General features: G+C 41.0%; 1 protein-coding gene across 1 annotated transcript in view; it reads left to right on the forward strand.

Moving 5' to 3' along the window:
- ctc1 (CTS telomere maintenance complex component 1) overlaps positions 1–16,196 on the forward strand; it is a 68,546-nt gene that overhangs the window by 12,338 nt on the left and 40,012 nt on the right. The window contains exons 7-12 of the mRNA XM_055661477.1: positions 1,370–1,498; positions 3,560–3,786; positions 5,411–5,585; positions 7,855–8,055; positions 12,514–12,646; positions 15,084–15,198. Coding sequence (XP_055517452.1) covers positions 1,370–1,498; positions 3,560–3,786; positions 5,411–5,585; positions 7,855–8,055; positions 12,514–12,646; positions 15,084–15,198 — 980 coding nt within the window. The remainder of the gene's footprint in view (positions 1–1,369; positions 1,499–3,559; positions 3,787–5,410; positions 5,586–7,854; positions 8,056–12,513; positions 12,647–15,083; positions 15,199–16,196) is intronic.

Below are 16,196 nucleotides of genomic sequence, written 5' to 3' on the forward strand. Positions count from 1 at the left end.
AAGTAGTTGAAGCGGGTTCAGTTTGGACTGGTACATGAATGGAATAGGTTTAGATGTAGATACAAGACAAAAGTGGGGGGAAAGGGGACTAGCTGAGGTGGGGTAACTTGGTCGGCATGGACGAGTTGGGCCAATGGGCCTGTTTCCGTGCTGTACCACTCTGAGGAGCCTCTTTTGTTCGTTTAAAAGAAGTTTGTGGATCCACTTGCAGTTTTCCTTACTGTTTTCCCCGAGTTAAGGGAAAATTACGCCTTGAATGTTGGCCATTTTATCATTGCCTATGCAATGTTACTTGGTGTTCACCAGTCACAGGGTGAGAATTTAAAGTTGAGTTGAGTGAGCAAAATGTTTTCAGAAAAAAATGATCCTGATTTTTCTGTTTTATCCCATTCTCCTTTTCATCTTCTGATCGTGACGTACTCTGGGGGTCTTCTACAAGTGGTTATCCATTATATTCACGTTATTCCCTTTATCATGTATCTATACACTGGATGGCTCGGTTGTAATATGTATTGTCTTTCCGCCCACCGGTTGCACGCAACAAAAACTTTTCACTGGACCTCTGTACAAGTGACAATAAACAAAACTCAAACTCAACTAGTGTGAGCTTTGTTAGAAAGTTGGCAGGTTGTTGAACCATATGAAACATCACAGGGTGATTATTGCTGTTGTGGTCTGGTGTCCTTATGAGGGCACTTCATAATAGAGATTTCTGGATAACTCTCTAGAATGAAAAAAAACAACCAGCTTTACTTTCTAATTCAAGATGTGCTGAACCACGATCCATATCTTCCTCCCAATTTCTGACCTTGCCAATCCTGAATGTAAGATACTGGACAGAAGTTCATGACTGAGGGTGCCTTAACTTGTCAGATTCTTATGTTAAGCTCCATACAACATGCAATCAACAAGGTCCAAAATAACTTCAACAGAGGGAATTATATTCAAAGAGGATTTTTTGCAAGATAATTTATTATTTGACATAGATAGAGGCAAATTGCTGGAATAACTTAGTAGGTCAGGCAGTATCTATGGTGAAAAGGAATAGGCGAAGTTTTGGGTCAGAAGGCTTCTTCAGACTGAAAGTTAGAGAAGGGCAGAACAAAACAGGGCCGGCAACAGATGACCTCAGGAAGGGTGTAGTCCATAATGGCCCATTGTTGTCTGGGGAAGATGTGTGATACATCCTTGTATCCCTGAGTTTGAGAATGTGCAAACTCCACACAGACAGCACCCAAGATCAGGATCTGATGCTGTGAGGCAGCAGCTCTATCAGCTACGTCACTGTGCCACCATCTTGGTATGACTTGAAAGATTGTTTGTGAACGATCGGCTAGTCAATTAATTGCATATTTCTTTTAAATTTCAGGGTGTGATAAGTAAAGTATTGAATTGTAGAGCAGGCCTTTATGAACTGGATGGCAAATTGGGTCTCTGTGTAGCCTACCAGCAGTTAGTGAATTATGGACGAGGTTTACGTCCGGGAGCACAAGTGGAGGTAAAAAAAATCAACTTTTTAACTTCTTTAATGCCTACATTTTCCTTGTGTTTTATAATGGACTCCTGTTTCATCTAGAAAGATTATTGGAGATGTTCTGCACCAAAGGCAGTATCTGCTGATTGTCCAATATATCTCCAATTAGATCAAAGAATGATTGGAATTTTATTTCTGATCTGATCTAAACCTTTTGGTTTAAAGGAACGGCAGGTGCTGGTTTCTACCGAGGATCGACACAACATGCATTCTGGAGGTCGGGCATCATCTCTGGTGAAAATGGACAATGAGGGAACCCCTCAGACTGATGATGCCTGACCCATTGAGTTACTCCAGCATTTTGTGTAAACCTTCCAGTTTGTTGGTATAGTTTTACGTGTATAAGTGGAACTATAAAACAACCTGTAAATGTGATAATTTAATGTGCAAATTGCTGAAAGATGATTTACTGCTGGAAGGTCAACAGGACATCTTAGGAAAAAAAAATCACAGTGCTGGAGTAACTCAGCGGGCCAAGCAGCTTCTCTGGAGAACATCGATGGGCAGCATTTTGGGTTGGGATCATTCTTCAGACTTCCTAGGGTCCAACATTTATTGTTTGCTCGGAACATGAGCTCTGTAGTATGTTATTTTACACTGGAAGGGAAAGGAAGGGGAGCCATGTGTTTTTGTAAAACTGCTTTGAAGAACACTTAATTCATAATTCAATCATTTTTGTTTCCTGAATATGCCTTGGTCATATTTCTCCAGGGATACTCTTGGGCATTGGTTGCTGACCAGCTGACAGAACATTGACACTGGTTTAATTTGTTTGTTTTCCATTGAGGATTGTGCCCTTGTGGCCTAGTCAGGAATTTGCAAAACTATGTTTGCTGACTTGGGACCAAGTGTTTTGAGTCAATTATGTTTTTCTCCCATTTTGCTTGTTTATAAGTATTAGAAATTTAAATACATGATAACACATAACAGTTCATGACCATTTCATTATAGTGTTGGTTGGGTAACACTTGAATCATATTTCTGTGCATCCGTCTTTTATAATTAATTAAGAAGGGATGCAGATGCTGCTTTATGCCAAAGATGGATACAAAATGCTGGAGTATTTTATATCATTGGGAGGTGGATTGGACATAGGGGTCTAAAGAAGGGTTATCACCTGAAAAACGTCACCTTGTAGCGGCACCTACTGGTGCCTTGGGGTAGTCGAACCCTCGGAGTGGCTACCCCAGTCAAGTGGGCGCAGGGAGGTGGTTTCGCGCGCTTTTGATTGAACATCCATTCATTCTGAGCACCACCCTTGTGGTAGCAACATCGTTTATTTAGCTGTCTCACAGACTCGCGTTGTTCTTTATTTGACCGTTTGCAATAAAGTTTGTTAAATCAACTCACGGTCTCGACTCCGCTAAAACCTTTTCTCTTTTTCTCCAGAGATGCTCCCTGACCTGCTGATTTACTCCAGCATTTTGTGTCTATCTTTTCAAAAAAATATTTTTTCAGTAAAGTACAATTCAATATGGACTTTTGGTACCATATTCGCTGCAAATGTAAAATAACCAACTGATCAAGTACAGTTCTGTCCACTGAACTTGGATAGACAAAAAATGCTGGAGTAACTCAGTGGGACAGGCAGCATCCCTGGAGACTGAAGAAGGGTCTCGACCTGAAGCGTCACCCATTCCTTCTCTCCATAGATGCTGCATCACCTGCTGAGTTACTCCAGCATTTTGTGTCTATCTATAGTTCCTTCCTACACTCTGAACCTGGATGGCATGTTGATAGTGTATAATGTAATGCCATGACAAAGTGCAGGTCACTGCAGTTGTGATATTACAGTCCAGTTACAAGATATGAAAGCATAATGAAGAACATTTAAACATTTTAGCTGAAACTAGGCTTTCAACCATCTATGCTCCCTTAACGAACAGAACTTGATCAGAAGGGTTGACATGAACATCTTTTAAAGCTCCCTAACTGCAGTGTTCTGCTTTGTTCACTAATTGTCAGCAACTTGTCTGTACATTTGCCAACAACAGTGTTTTTGTTACAAGTGGATTCTTTTTTCAGGTCTTTGACGCCCACGTGCATGTGAAGGTCTCGGACCATCTCCCACGCATCATGCTTTGCTGCTGTCTCAGGAGCATCTTGCAAATCACACAATTTTCTCGGCTGAGTACAGAATATCATCCTTTCTCTCCCAGCTGCAACATATATATCTACTTGCTGTTCAAGTATAACCTGGATCTGCCCAGTTACTTGTGGCTAGTGCACATTATAGACACATTTGTACAAAGGTAAAACTTGGAACAAGTTTTTGTTGAATTGAACAAATAAGCCTCCATCTGTGAGTGCATGCGTATAGATAAATTGGAGGTTAAGATGTAGATAAATGGCAAATTGTATAGATAAATTGATATATAAATACATAATTAAATGGATACACTGAGATAAATTGTGCAAATTAGGCTCTTTCCGCCATAGTTTATTAAATTTCCAATGCATAAATTTACTTCCTATAATTTTGTTCCTTGAAAGTTCTGATTTTAACCCTATTGTCTTTTGACTGTTGGATTTGGATGTGGAGAATGTACAGTCAGAATCATGCAATGTGGAAACAGGCCCTATGAACCAATTTACCCAGACCGACCATCATGTCCCAACTACGCTCGTCCCACCTGCCTGCATTTGGCCCATATCCCTCTAAACCTGTGTGCATGTACTCGCCCAATTGTTTTATAAACATTGCAATAGTCACTGCCTCAACAACCTCCTCTGGCAGCTCACTTTGTGTGAAAATGTTACCCCTCAGATTCCTATTAAATCTTTTCCCTTTCACCTTAAACCTATGTCCTCTGGTCCTTGACTCCCCTACTCCGGGCAAAAAGCTCTGCATCTACCCGATCTAATCCTCTCATGATTTTATGCATCCCTCTAAGATCACCTCTCATCCTCCTGTGCTCCAAGGAAGTCCAAGCCTGCGCAACCTCTCCCTATAGCTCAGACCTAATGTATTGGTATAAAATTGAAGTATATTGCTTGCACTGGAAGTTGAGACTTTGTATTCATCTTTCAAATTGTAAGATAGTTTTAGTAGTCACTGCTGTGTATTCTGCTGCTGTCACATTCTTTTGTCGGTGTTCTCATACCTATCTACCCTCACTTCACTGTTTTCATGAACAAGGGACAGTATCCTTTCTATAACTAGCCTGGTTGTCTGATGAGGTTGTTTATAGCATATCCCCGATACAGCTTTGGCCATGCCCTTTCTACCATCCATCCATCAAAGGAAATATTCCCTTTCTACCATCCATCCATTTGTCCCTGCAACTTCATGCCAATTTATTTTCTCCACCGTTCTGACAAAGAGTCTGAAACCTGAAACTTTCATTCAGTTTCTTGCTCCACAAACATTGCCTGAAATGCTGACATGTTTCCAGCATTTTGTTTTTATCTCTAAATTTGGTGCATATCCAATAACAGAATGTATTCTTTGTTCCCCCGCTAGACTTGTGAACACATCCAAGTAGTTGCATGACTAGTGGAGCAGAATTAATACATTCTGGCTTTGGATATGTACCAATATTTAAAAACACAAACAGAAAATGGTGGAAGCACTCGGCATGACAGACAGCATCTTGTTCTTAACCAACATATTTTACTTAGCTGTCTAAATAATGTTTTTCTCCTCCTTTCGGTGTTTTCCAAATGGTTGTAAATCCGTGCTTCTCACAAAGATTAGTTTTGTGTAAACCAGATCACTTCATTGTTATATTTAACTTTTAGACTTTTGCAAAAACAGTAAGATCTTTCTTTGCTTCCCCATTATCCATTTTGTTGGATAAAAGCATGTTAATTAAAGGCAGAAATGAAAATAAATCTGTACACAGTCACTTTGTGTTGTTTTGTTCTATACTGTAGATTTTGCCCTTGCTATACTTCACAGCAGCACATGTTAAAGTGTGGAACCAATGCTGGCATCATTGGGACATTGTTTAACAGTATTCTTGACTGTACGAAGTGGAATTCACCTCGACCAACAAGGGACATATACCAGGAGATACTAGCGGAGATGCATAAGTGTCCTGTTATGGAGGTAGTTCTGCACTGTTTTGTCGGGTTGCTGTACACTGTTTATGTAACGTCTTTGAACTTGGGGACAATGCAGCACAAAAACAAACCCTTAGGGCCCACAATGTCTATGCTGAAGATCATGCCAAGAATAACTCCCATCTGTTTGCATGTAATTTATATCCCTGGATCTTTGATACTTTTTGAACAATGATTTCTGTGTTTCTGATCATTTCCTCTCTCCTATCAACTACACCCCAACCATGCCAACCCGACCGCATTCTTCATTTTCCTCCGCTAACATGATTTAACATAGTGGTTGGTTCCATGGGTCATAATAGCTCTTTAATACTGTACTGCTTTGATTGCTCTTGGCCATGCATCTTGGTTAAGCAAGCTCATAAGAACTGAGACCAGACCTGTTGTATTTTAGATAAACTAGAATTCCCAGATACAGACATGCTGCTAATCCTCAACTTCATCAGTTGCACATTGAAGGAATTGATCTTGTGTGAGCTGCATTTGTAAAGAGTAACTTTGTAGAATTTGATTCTGTTTCAGCAAAAGCTGTTTGGTATTTTTTGATTATTTTCTTCCTTCAGTACTTGCCACAATTTAGACATGTGTTTGTTTATTCAATGGATTTGAAACAAAGGGATGACAATTTTAAATTGAGATATTGAAATACCAGGAAAAATTGCGCCTGCCTCCATCTCTTCAATCTCCTCATGCCCTCGTTTAATCAGTTCCCGCACTCTCTGCCCATTGACCGATCTCACCTTCTTTGATTCTGCCCTATTCCTTCACCTGCCTGAACCTGTCCGTTATACCTTCACACATCTTGATTCCTTTTCTGGAGTTTTGATCCTAAAGCGTTCCACCTCCCCTCTTCTCCAAGAATATCCTTAAAACGTATCTCCCTGCAGCTTCTTCCGTGATATGCACCTCCTGAAATGTTCCTGTTTACTGCATGATAAATTCTGGTCATATCCTATACAGGATATTGAACTAATCGGTGATTTCCTTCTGCAGATAATTTATTAGCATTTACCAAGCCTTGTTTTTGGAAGTTCTGTTTGAGATTTCCATTTTTGATCACGATTAAAGGATCCCAGATCTTTCTAAACTCTTGCCCCTGCTTTCAAATAGAAAATAGGTGCAGGAGGAGGCCATTTGGCCCTTCAAGCCAGCACCGCCATTCATTGTGATCATGGCTGATCGTCCCCAATCAATAACCCGAACGAAATGGTTTTGACCTGCTCTACACTTTTATCTGTTCCCATATCTAACTACCTCCATACCATTGAGTATCTCCACCCGCCTCCATTCATCTGCTGCAGAAAACTGTTCTACTGTTTAATTCCTTTGGTTTCCGGATCAGACCTTCATTGCTGCCCTACATGCCAGGAGGCATAATAGCCTCCTGGCACTAATGGCCCTAATGAGACCACACCTGGAGATTCACTAGATAAAAGCTGTCCAGGCTGACTTGCACACCAGTCTGCATCCCCTAACCCTAATACTAAAGGACCTGCTGTGTCTCTGATATTTTCAATATCCGTGTCTGATTTCCAGACTTTATTGAATGGTGTTCATAAGGTCATAAGTGATAGGCGCAGAATTTGGTCATTCAGACCATCGAGTCTACTCCACCATTTTATCATGGATGTTCTATCTCTTCTTCCCAACTACATTCTTGGTTCTTGGTTTCTTGGCCCTCCAAAATATTCCAAATGGAATTTAAACTGGAGGCGATTCTCCTGCCTTCTCCCCATAACCCTTTACTTTTCTTTTTCATCGGTTGGAGCTGCATACTAAATCTCGTTGCACTGGCGTGCAATGACAATAAAATATATTATTATTATTGAAACCCATACTAATCAAGAATCTATTTACCTCTGCCTTAAAAATATCAATTGACTTGACCTCCACAGCGTTCTGTGGCAAAGAATTCCACAGTTTCACCGCTGACTAAAGAAATTCCTCCTCATCTCCTTCCTAAAGAACGTCCTTTAATTCTGAGGCTATGACCCCTGGTCTTAGACTCTCTCACTAGTGGAAACATCCCCTCCACATCCACTCTATCCAAGTCTTTTACTATTTGGGAGGTTTCGATAAGTTTCCCCCCTCATCCTTCTAAACTCTAGCAAGTACAGGTCCAGTGCTGTCAAACGACTTGTGCTCACAGCGCTCCATCACACGTTCACAATGCCATTAGCACATTACCTTTCCTTCTGTAGTTTTTGCTCAATGTGTTTTGAACAATCTGTGATAATCATTTCATTTTTCTCCAGATCTCACGTCTGAATATTCCATGCCGGATGCCATCTTTGGCAGAACTGTTATCCATGGCTGAAGAACAAGCGTGGAACTCTCTCGACTTGTCCTCCTTGTTGCCAGATAATGAGATAAGACACTTGGTAGCTTCGCAGCTTAATAGTAAGCTTGCCTGGTCGTTTGATGTTTTAGGACCTGAAGATTTCCAACCCCAAATGGTACTTTTATTTTTAATTGATATTAATGTTACTTGTGCTTTATTCTGATGATTTGCATTAATAGTTTGATACATTTTCAAAGTCAGCTCAAATTAGTTTATTGTCACGTGTACCGAGGTGCAGTGAAAAGCTTTTGTTGTGTGCTAATCAGTCAGCAGAAAAAATATATGGTTACAATCAAGCCATTTACAGTGTACAGATACATGATAAGGTGGTGCAAGGTAAAGCTAGTAAAGATAGTCGGAGGGTCACCAATGAGGTAGATAGCAGTTCAGGACTGCTCTCTAGTTGTGATAGGATAATTCAGCTGCCTGATAATAGCTGGGAAGAATCTGTCCCTGAATCTGGAGCTGTGCGTTTTCACATTTCTATATCTTTTGCCCGATGGGAGAGGAGCGAAGAGGGAGTGGCCAGGATGCGACTCATCCTTGATTATGCTGCTGGCTTTGCCGAGGCAGCTTGAGGTATAAATGGAAGGGAGGTTGGTTTGTGTGATGGTCTGGGCTGCATCCACAATTCGCTACAATTACTTGCGGTCTTGGATGGAGCTGTTCCCAAGCCAAGCTGCGGTGCATCCCGATAAAATGCTTTCTATGGGACTTCTGTAGAAGCGCAAACGAACAGTACTAAAGAAGTTAAACACAGCGTCTGTCTGGTATCTCATCTGCCACCAAAAATGTTTATTGTCTCCACCATTGGCATAACAATATATTGCACCTCAACAAAATGCCCTGAAACGACCGCCTTGACTATTCAACAATACCCCTTCAATTCATGTGTAGGAATGAACTGCAGATGCTGGTTTAAACTGAAGATAGACCCAAAAAAGCTGGAGTAACTGGAAAAGACTGCAAAAAGTTGTAAACACTGCCCAGTCCATCATCGGCTCTGACCTCCCTACCATCGAGGGGATCTACCACAGTCGCTGCCTCAAAAAGGCTGGCAGCATCATCAAGGACCCACACCATCCTGGCCACACACTCATCTCTCCGCTGCCTTCATGTAGAAGGTACAGGAGCCTGAAATCTGCAACATCCAGGTTCAGGAACAGCTGCTTCCCCACAGACATCAGACTATTAAACTCAACTCAAACAAAAATCTGAACGTTAATAGCCTATTGCACTTTATATGCTTATTTGTGTGTGTGTGTGTGTATATATATTTAATGGTATATGGACACACTGATCTGTTCTGTATTTATTTATGCCTACTATATTCTGTTGTGCTGAAACAATGCAAGAATTTCATTGTCCTATCTGGGACACATGACAATAAACTCTCTTGAATCTTGTATCTTAACTCAGCTGGTCAGACAGCATCTCTAGGGAATAGGAATAGGTGACGTTTCAGCTCAAGACCCTTAGTGACCTTGGTAGAAATATAAATCTATATTTATATCTCTTGATAGAAACATAAACCTATATATATATTTGGTGGAAATCTTGGTAGTAATATAAATACAAATCTTTCGGGTAGAATCTTGCTTGAAATTTAAACTTGCAGTAGCTTATTTTTGTCACAGGGTGGCTCTGAAGTGAACTCCTCTGGCTTTGTTACAGAGCTGGATTCACCAGAAATCCAAATCATGTGCTTGTTTGGTGTGCAGTGATTGAATTGAGTACAAAGCTGTCACGTGCCTCTATAGAGCTTTGTAATGGCTGGCGGACTGGCACCGAATTCTGCAGGGAAAACAAAATGTAATCCTAGTGGAAATAATAGCCTGTAGAAATGTTTAATAGAGGAAAGTAAGAAATAGAAGTATGATTAGATCATGTGTTGCTTTGAACCTACTCCTTCACTCGGATTTTAATGGTCTTTCTCAGTGCTATTTTCTTGCACTAATGCCATATCCCTTGAAACAAGACTACCCTTATTATCCAGAATAAATCAATCCTTGTTTTGAAAGAACTATCAGTCTCCACAACCGGACGACATCCGTGACAGCGGTACAGTTGCTGCCTCACCGCCAGAGACTCGGGTTCGATCCTGCGCACGGCTGCTGTCTGTGCAGAGTTTGCAAGTTCTCCCCATGACCGCGTGGGTTTCCCCCGTGTGCTCCGGTTCCTTCCCACACTCCAAAAACGTTCAGCCTTGTAGATTAATTGGCTTCTGTAAAATGTCCCTAGTGTGTAGGATAGGACTAGATAGGTGGTCAGCATGGACTCGCTGGGCTGAAGGGCCTGCTCCCATGCTCTACCATGTGAGGTAGAAAATTCCAAACATCTGACATCATCTGTGTGAATAATTTTCTTATCATCCCAGTCCTAAATGATCTCTGACTCATTCTGATATAATGATATTGTGTTCTGAACTCCTTTGACAGGGAAAATATGCTCCCTGCCATCAGCCAGTTGAGTCCTGATGGAAATTTGTATGTTTCAATGAGCTCCCCTCACGTTTTCAATTACGCAGAATACAATCCTAGCCACTTCAATCTCTCCTTAAATGGAAAACACTTCATAGAAAGAATGCAACCAGGTTCAATAGCACCAAATCCTCTTGTATGTAAGAAGATCAAACTGCACACAATAGTCCAGGTGCAGTCTTACCAAGCCCCCTTTAGAATTGCTGTAAGATATCATTACTCCTGTATTCAAATGTTCTCCGATTAAAGACCAACATATCGTCTATATAATTGCTGCAAGTTATCATTACTCCTTTATTTAAATGTTTTCACAATAAAGACCAGACCAGCAAATCATTTGCCTACCTTCTCAAACGCTATGACACCTGTACATTGCCGTTTTGTGATCTATGTGCAAGGAAACCTAAGCTCTCCATTGAACTGAGTTCAAAATAACTGAGTGTCAATATTTATAAATAGAGACACAGGAGACGGCAGGCGCTGGAATCTTGAGCAAAAAAACTAAATGCTGGAGGAAACCAGCGGGCCAGGCAGTATCCGTGGAGGGAAACGAACAGTCTTCTTCAGAATGGTGGGAAAGGGATGGAAAGCTGGGGCAGAGAGGTGAGGGGGAAATCAAGAATTGGGAAGGGATAGGTAGATACAGTTGAGGAGGGGTTGATTGGGAGATGGCACTCTTGGCCTGAAGAAGAGTCTCGACCTGAAATGTCACCTATTGCTTCTCTCCAGAGATGCTTCCTGACTTACTCCAGCATTTTGTGTCTATCTTTGATTGGTAGAGGGGTCGGGTGGGGGAAGTGACAAGTGAAGAAGAACAAAAGGTGTAGAGGGAGAATCTGATGAAGATGGGCAGTGAAATGTAGAACCAGAAGAGGGATAGTGGATGGAAAGGAAAAGGGAGGGGGTTGGTGAAGGAAAATAGGCGACCTGGAATAGGAGGTGATAGTTGCGGATGGAGGAGTTTAAAGAAACTGGGCGTCGCGGACAGGGGGAGTAGAAAGGAAGGTGTGTAGGGGCAGGGGTGGGGGGGTTGTGGTGAGAACTGGGTAGATGAGGAAGAGACACAAAATGCTGGAGAAACTCAGGACAGCAAGCATCTCTGGAGAGAAGGAATAGGTGATGTTTCGGGTCGAGACCCTTTTTCAGATGTGGAGGAGAGACGGGGTATCTAATATTAGAAACACTCTAATTTTCTGTCTTGTGAAAGTCAATAATATTACATTTTTCCACATTATATTGCATTTGCACTGTTCTTGTCCTCTCACTCAACTTGCCTCTATCCCCTTTCGATTCATACGCTCCCCTCCCTTCTCAGAGACCCATCAGGGTCAGGATCGAACCCAGGGTGTGACCCCGTGGGTTATCTCTGGGAGGTCCAGTTTCCTCCCACACTCCAAAGAAGTACAGGTTTGTCGGTAAATTGGCTTGATAACATTTTAAATTCTCTCTGGTGTGGAGGATAGTGTTAGTGTGTGGGGATCGTAGGCAGGCGAGGACTCGGTGGGCCGAAGGACCTGTTTCCGCACTGTATCTCTAAGCTAAACACCTGTTCCCACCACAGTGAGAAATCTGCTGCTGCAAGATAAACAAGATTGCAAAAATGCTGCAACCTTATTTGCCCCACCAACATTTTGCAAAACCCCACATCCTGCCGCTCCCCCACCTTTAAACATCTGGTTCAAATAGATATCTCGGACCAATTTGGTGTTGAAGTGACATGAGAAATACTCTTGTTGCACAAAGATCATTTTGATTCTGCCATAAAATTAATTGGTAACAATTTTTAAAACGGTTAGCTTGTCGCCAGAGACCATCTGTGTTCCATGAGTGGTAACCACCGCACATACATTTAAAAATGGTAACGTGCTTCTTTGTTAGTTCACGGGCCGAGGTTAGACTCGGTATATGCTATAACCAGCATCAGATGTCATTTAGAGAGGGAGAGAATATTGTCCCTTGTTCATGAAAACTATGAAGCGAGAGTAGATAGGTATGAGAAAGATTTGTATTTTCTCTCTGCACACCATCTGTATATCTCAACTCAGCTGTGGGGAATGAACAATGGTTAACTTGTTCAAATGATCCCTTTCCAGATATTGAATGGGGTGTTCCAGGCTAATTCAGTGACAGGTCATTTGCAACTTGTGGATGCATCGGGTTCACTAGACTGTGTTTTGCAGAACTCTGAAGAGAGCCAAACAGCATTTAGTGATACCTCATATATAGGTAAGAACTTAAAGTGGCAGCAGTACTGTGTCGTTCATGTTATTTAAAAATTACTTCCAAGTAATTAAATTTTTTTAATAAATGATTCCTCTAATTATATGTGTTTCTTTCATCCTCTTAACTTTTTGCTGTTATTATCTCACAATAATGTAAAACATTGTACATTGATCTTGCAAAATGCATGTACTTTCTTGCGTCAGAGGAGGGAATGATCGGGTCAATTTCTGCGGAAAGAGAAACAAGACTTTAAACTTGGAGTTAACATTATCAGCATATTCAAGTTGCACCCTCTTGAGATGTCAGGAGTTTATAAGCAGCTGCAGTTTTCTCAATGTGCCTTTCCAAGTTTGCTTTCTCACTGGGAATGTGTGAACACTGGCCCCAAGTGATACGGTGGGTCGTACTGTGCTTGACCTATCATTCATTCTTCAGACTCGAGTCGTTTGTTAGTTATTAAGTTATTTCACAGGGGAGTTAGTAATAAATAGACGTTTGACCAATTTCTGCCATTTCTATTATTAAGAAATTCAGCAAAACTCAGTTAATCCATTACGCTCACGACTTTGGTGCTGATCTGGCAGATTTTCAGGATTATTGGATCTTATTCCAATTGATGCACCAGCACAGTTTTAATTCGCTTTAAAAAAAAAAAGTCTCAGAATAATTAATTTGAAAGGTACAAGTTGGTGCCAGGTGACTCTTGTGTGCTGTGTCGGTCTAATCTATTCCTACACTCTTGCACTTAGGTATGATTGTGCTTATGTACAGTAAGACTTTTACTGAACTGTAGTACAAAGAGAGCACTTCAAACAGGGCCATGGGAAGTTTCAAGGGAACCAGGGCCTCAGTGTGTGGAAGGGAGCACGGGGAAACAGGGCCCCAGTGTTTGAACAGGAGTGCAGTGATCCACACCTGGTGTAGCAGATGCAGACTCATTGTCATTTGAGTTATAATGCCCTGTCCATGCTGACCTTTAAGTACCCATCTATACTTGGTCTGTAGTCTTTTATGCCTTGAGGATGGCAATGCGTGTCCCGATCTAACAGATGGTGAGGCTACCAGGCTCCATCACCCACTCGGGTAATGTTTCAGTTTCCAACCGCCCTTGGGTGATGATCCCTGCTAAAACTCTTACTTCTTATCAAAACCAATGTTATTCTGATTGTACACCTCTGCAAAGGGGAAAGGTTTTTAATATTTGGCCCATCAATTCCCTCATAATGTTGTCTACTTGCATCAGAAACACTGCTCATCCTCCTCAACTACAAGAAAGCAAACACATCCTCATCGGTGGGACTAATGTAGATGGGACATATTGGTCGGCGTGAGCATGTTGGGCTGAAGGGCCTGTTTTCCTGCTGTATGACTCCAGTTTCACCTCCTAACCAAAGTAACCCATGTGTAAGAAGTAACTGGATTTTTAATCTGGATTTTTAACTTATCTATTGTGTTTTTAAAAAATATATACAAATTATGATGTTTTTATAAGTGATATACTAAGATTTTATATGTATTTTATGATATTTAATATGCAATGTAATATTTTTATGTAATGTTGCCCCTTGTCTGGACCTTGAGTCAGTAATAAAGTTATTATTATTATTATTATTATTATTATAACTGCAGACACAATATTTCAGCCTTGCCGAACCAAAGTTTTATCTTCCATGTTCTTCCATGTTCTTGTACTCAGTGTCCCAGCTCTTGAAGGCCAGCATCACATGTTCCGCCTTCACTCCTTTATCTTCCTGTGCTGCAACCTTTGGGGATCTGTGGACTTGTACACCAAAGTTTCTCTGTTCCTCAATCCCCCATGGTGCCTGATCATGTATGGTGTAATCCCTACCCTCCCTATCTCCGTAAAAACGTATAACTTGGCATTTATCAGGATTAAATTCCATTTGCTGATTAGGCCCAATTTAACAGCTGAACGTTATCATGCTGTGGCTGAAGACTGCTCATCAACAACACCATCATTTTTTGAATCATCTGCAAACTTGCTAATCATAGCTCCTACGTTTGCTTCCAAATCATTTATGTGTACAAAGGTTCGATATGGGTCCAAGCACTGATTCCTGGGTTACAGGCTTCCCTCCACCGTCACCATCTGCTACCAGGCCAACATTGGATTGTCAGGGATTGTCTCTACGTATGGCTATAATCTCACTGAACTCTATGCAAAATGTATTTCACTGTACTTTTGGTACATGTGACAATAAAAGAAGCATTGAACCACTGAAAAGTATATTTTAAATAGCTATTTAAGGCAGAACTGTAACACATACATCAAAGTAATAAAAATCAATGGCTACTCGCTGTTCCACAACCAGCATGCTAAGCTGCTTTTTTTTTGCAACTTTTAGCCCGAGTTGCATTTCCTGTGTGTATTCATTACTTTCTATATTTAGTTCCTATTTGTGGTTTTTGTCTTTTGCAGGCTGTCTGGTGCAGCTGCAGAAATACCGAGTGGTTTTGGAGCGATTTATGCACTGTGATTTCCCCTCCTCCAAACACCTTGACGATCCTACATTTGTTAAGGAGAAACACACCAGGTCAGTGCGCAGGAAATTTCATTGGTGGAGGTCAGAATATTTAGGCCAATCTTGCAAGCTCTTAATCCTATTGTAACATGATTTTGCATTCCCTGCGTCCTTGTGAGGACCAAGCTGCATCAACCGCAATATAATGGATTGACTGTAAATATCACTGGTCGTGACCATGTGGTCTTGAAATTTATAATTTACTGAAGGATCGAGATTGATTGATTTATGAGTGAATCATACAATCTATGTGTGAACCTTACCACGAAGAAAGATTTCCCAATTATAAAATGGACTTGTTTCCCTTTAGATGGGTGGCACAGTGGCGCAGCAGTAGAGCAACTGCCTTACAGAATAGGAGACCCGGGTTCTACCCTGACTAGGGATGCTATCTCTATGGAGTTTGTTTGTTCTCCCCGTGACCTGCATGGGTTTTCTCTTCGCTTTCCTCCCACGCTCCAAAGACGTACAGGTTTGTAGGTCAATTGGCTTGGTATAAATGTAAAAAAAATTGTCCCCAGTGTGTGTAGAGTAGTGTTAATGTGCAGGGATTGCTGGTCGGTGCGGACTCGGTGGACTCTAAATTAAATTAAATGAAAATAAAATGTGTAGTGAAATACACGAATTAAAGCCTATCCTGATCTTTTCCAATTAAGTTCAAATTGTCCAAATATTTCCTGGCATGGTTTTGCAATTCTGAGATTTAAAACTTTCTCTGTCAAGTTGTCGAGTTTTGAGATTACCATGCAATTGGATGAAAAAGCATTGGCAAATTCCATAGCTACACCTGAAAAGTCACCAAATGCATCATATTTTCCTTTCAAGTCAAAATAATTGTGAAGGTATCCAAGGCTAAATCTGAACTGAAATAACATTTCTAATCATTCTAATAATTTTCCTTTCATAATCATAATAGTACTTTATTAGCCAAGGATGTCTTGCAACATACGAGGAATTTGATTTGCCATACAGTCATACCAATAAAGAGCAACAAGACAGCCAAATAAATT

The sequence above is a fragment of the Leucoraja erinacea genome, chromosome 33, assembly GCF_028641065.1.
Source record: "Leucoraja erinacea ecotype New England chromosome 33, Leri_hhj_1, whole genome shotgun sequence".
NCBI lineage: Eukaryota > Metazoa > Chordata > Chondrichthyes > Rajiformes > Rajidae > Leucoraja > Leucoraja erinaceus.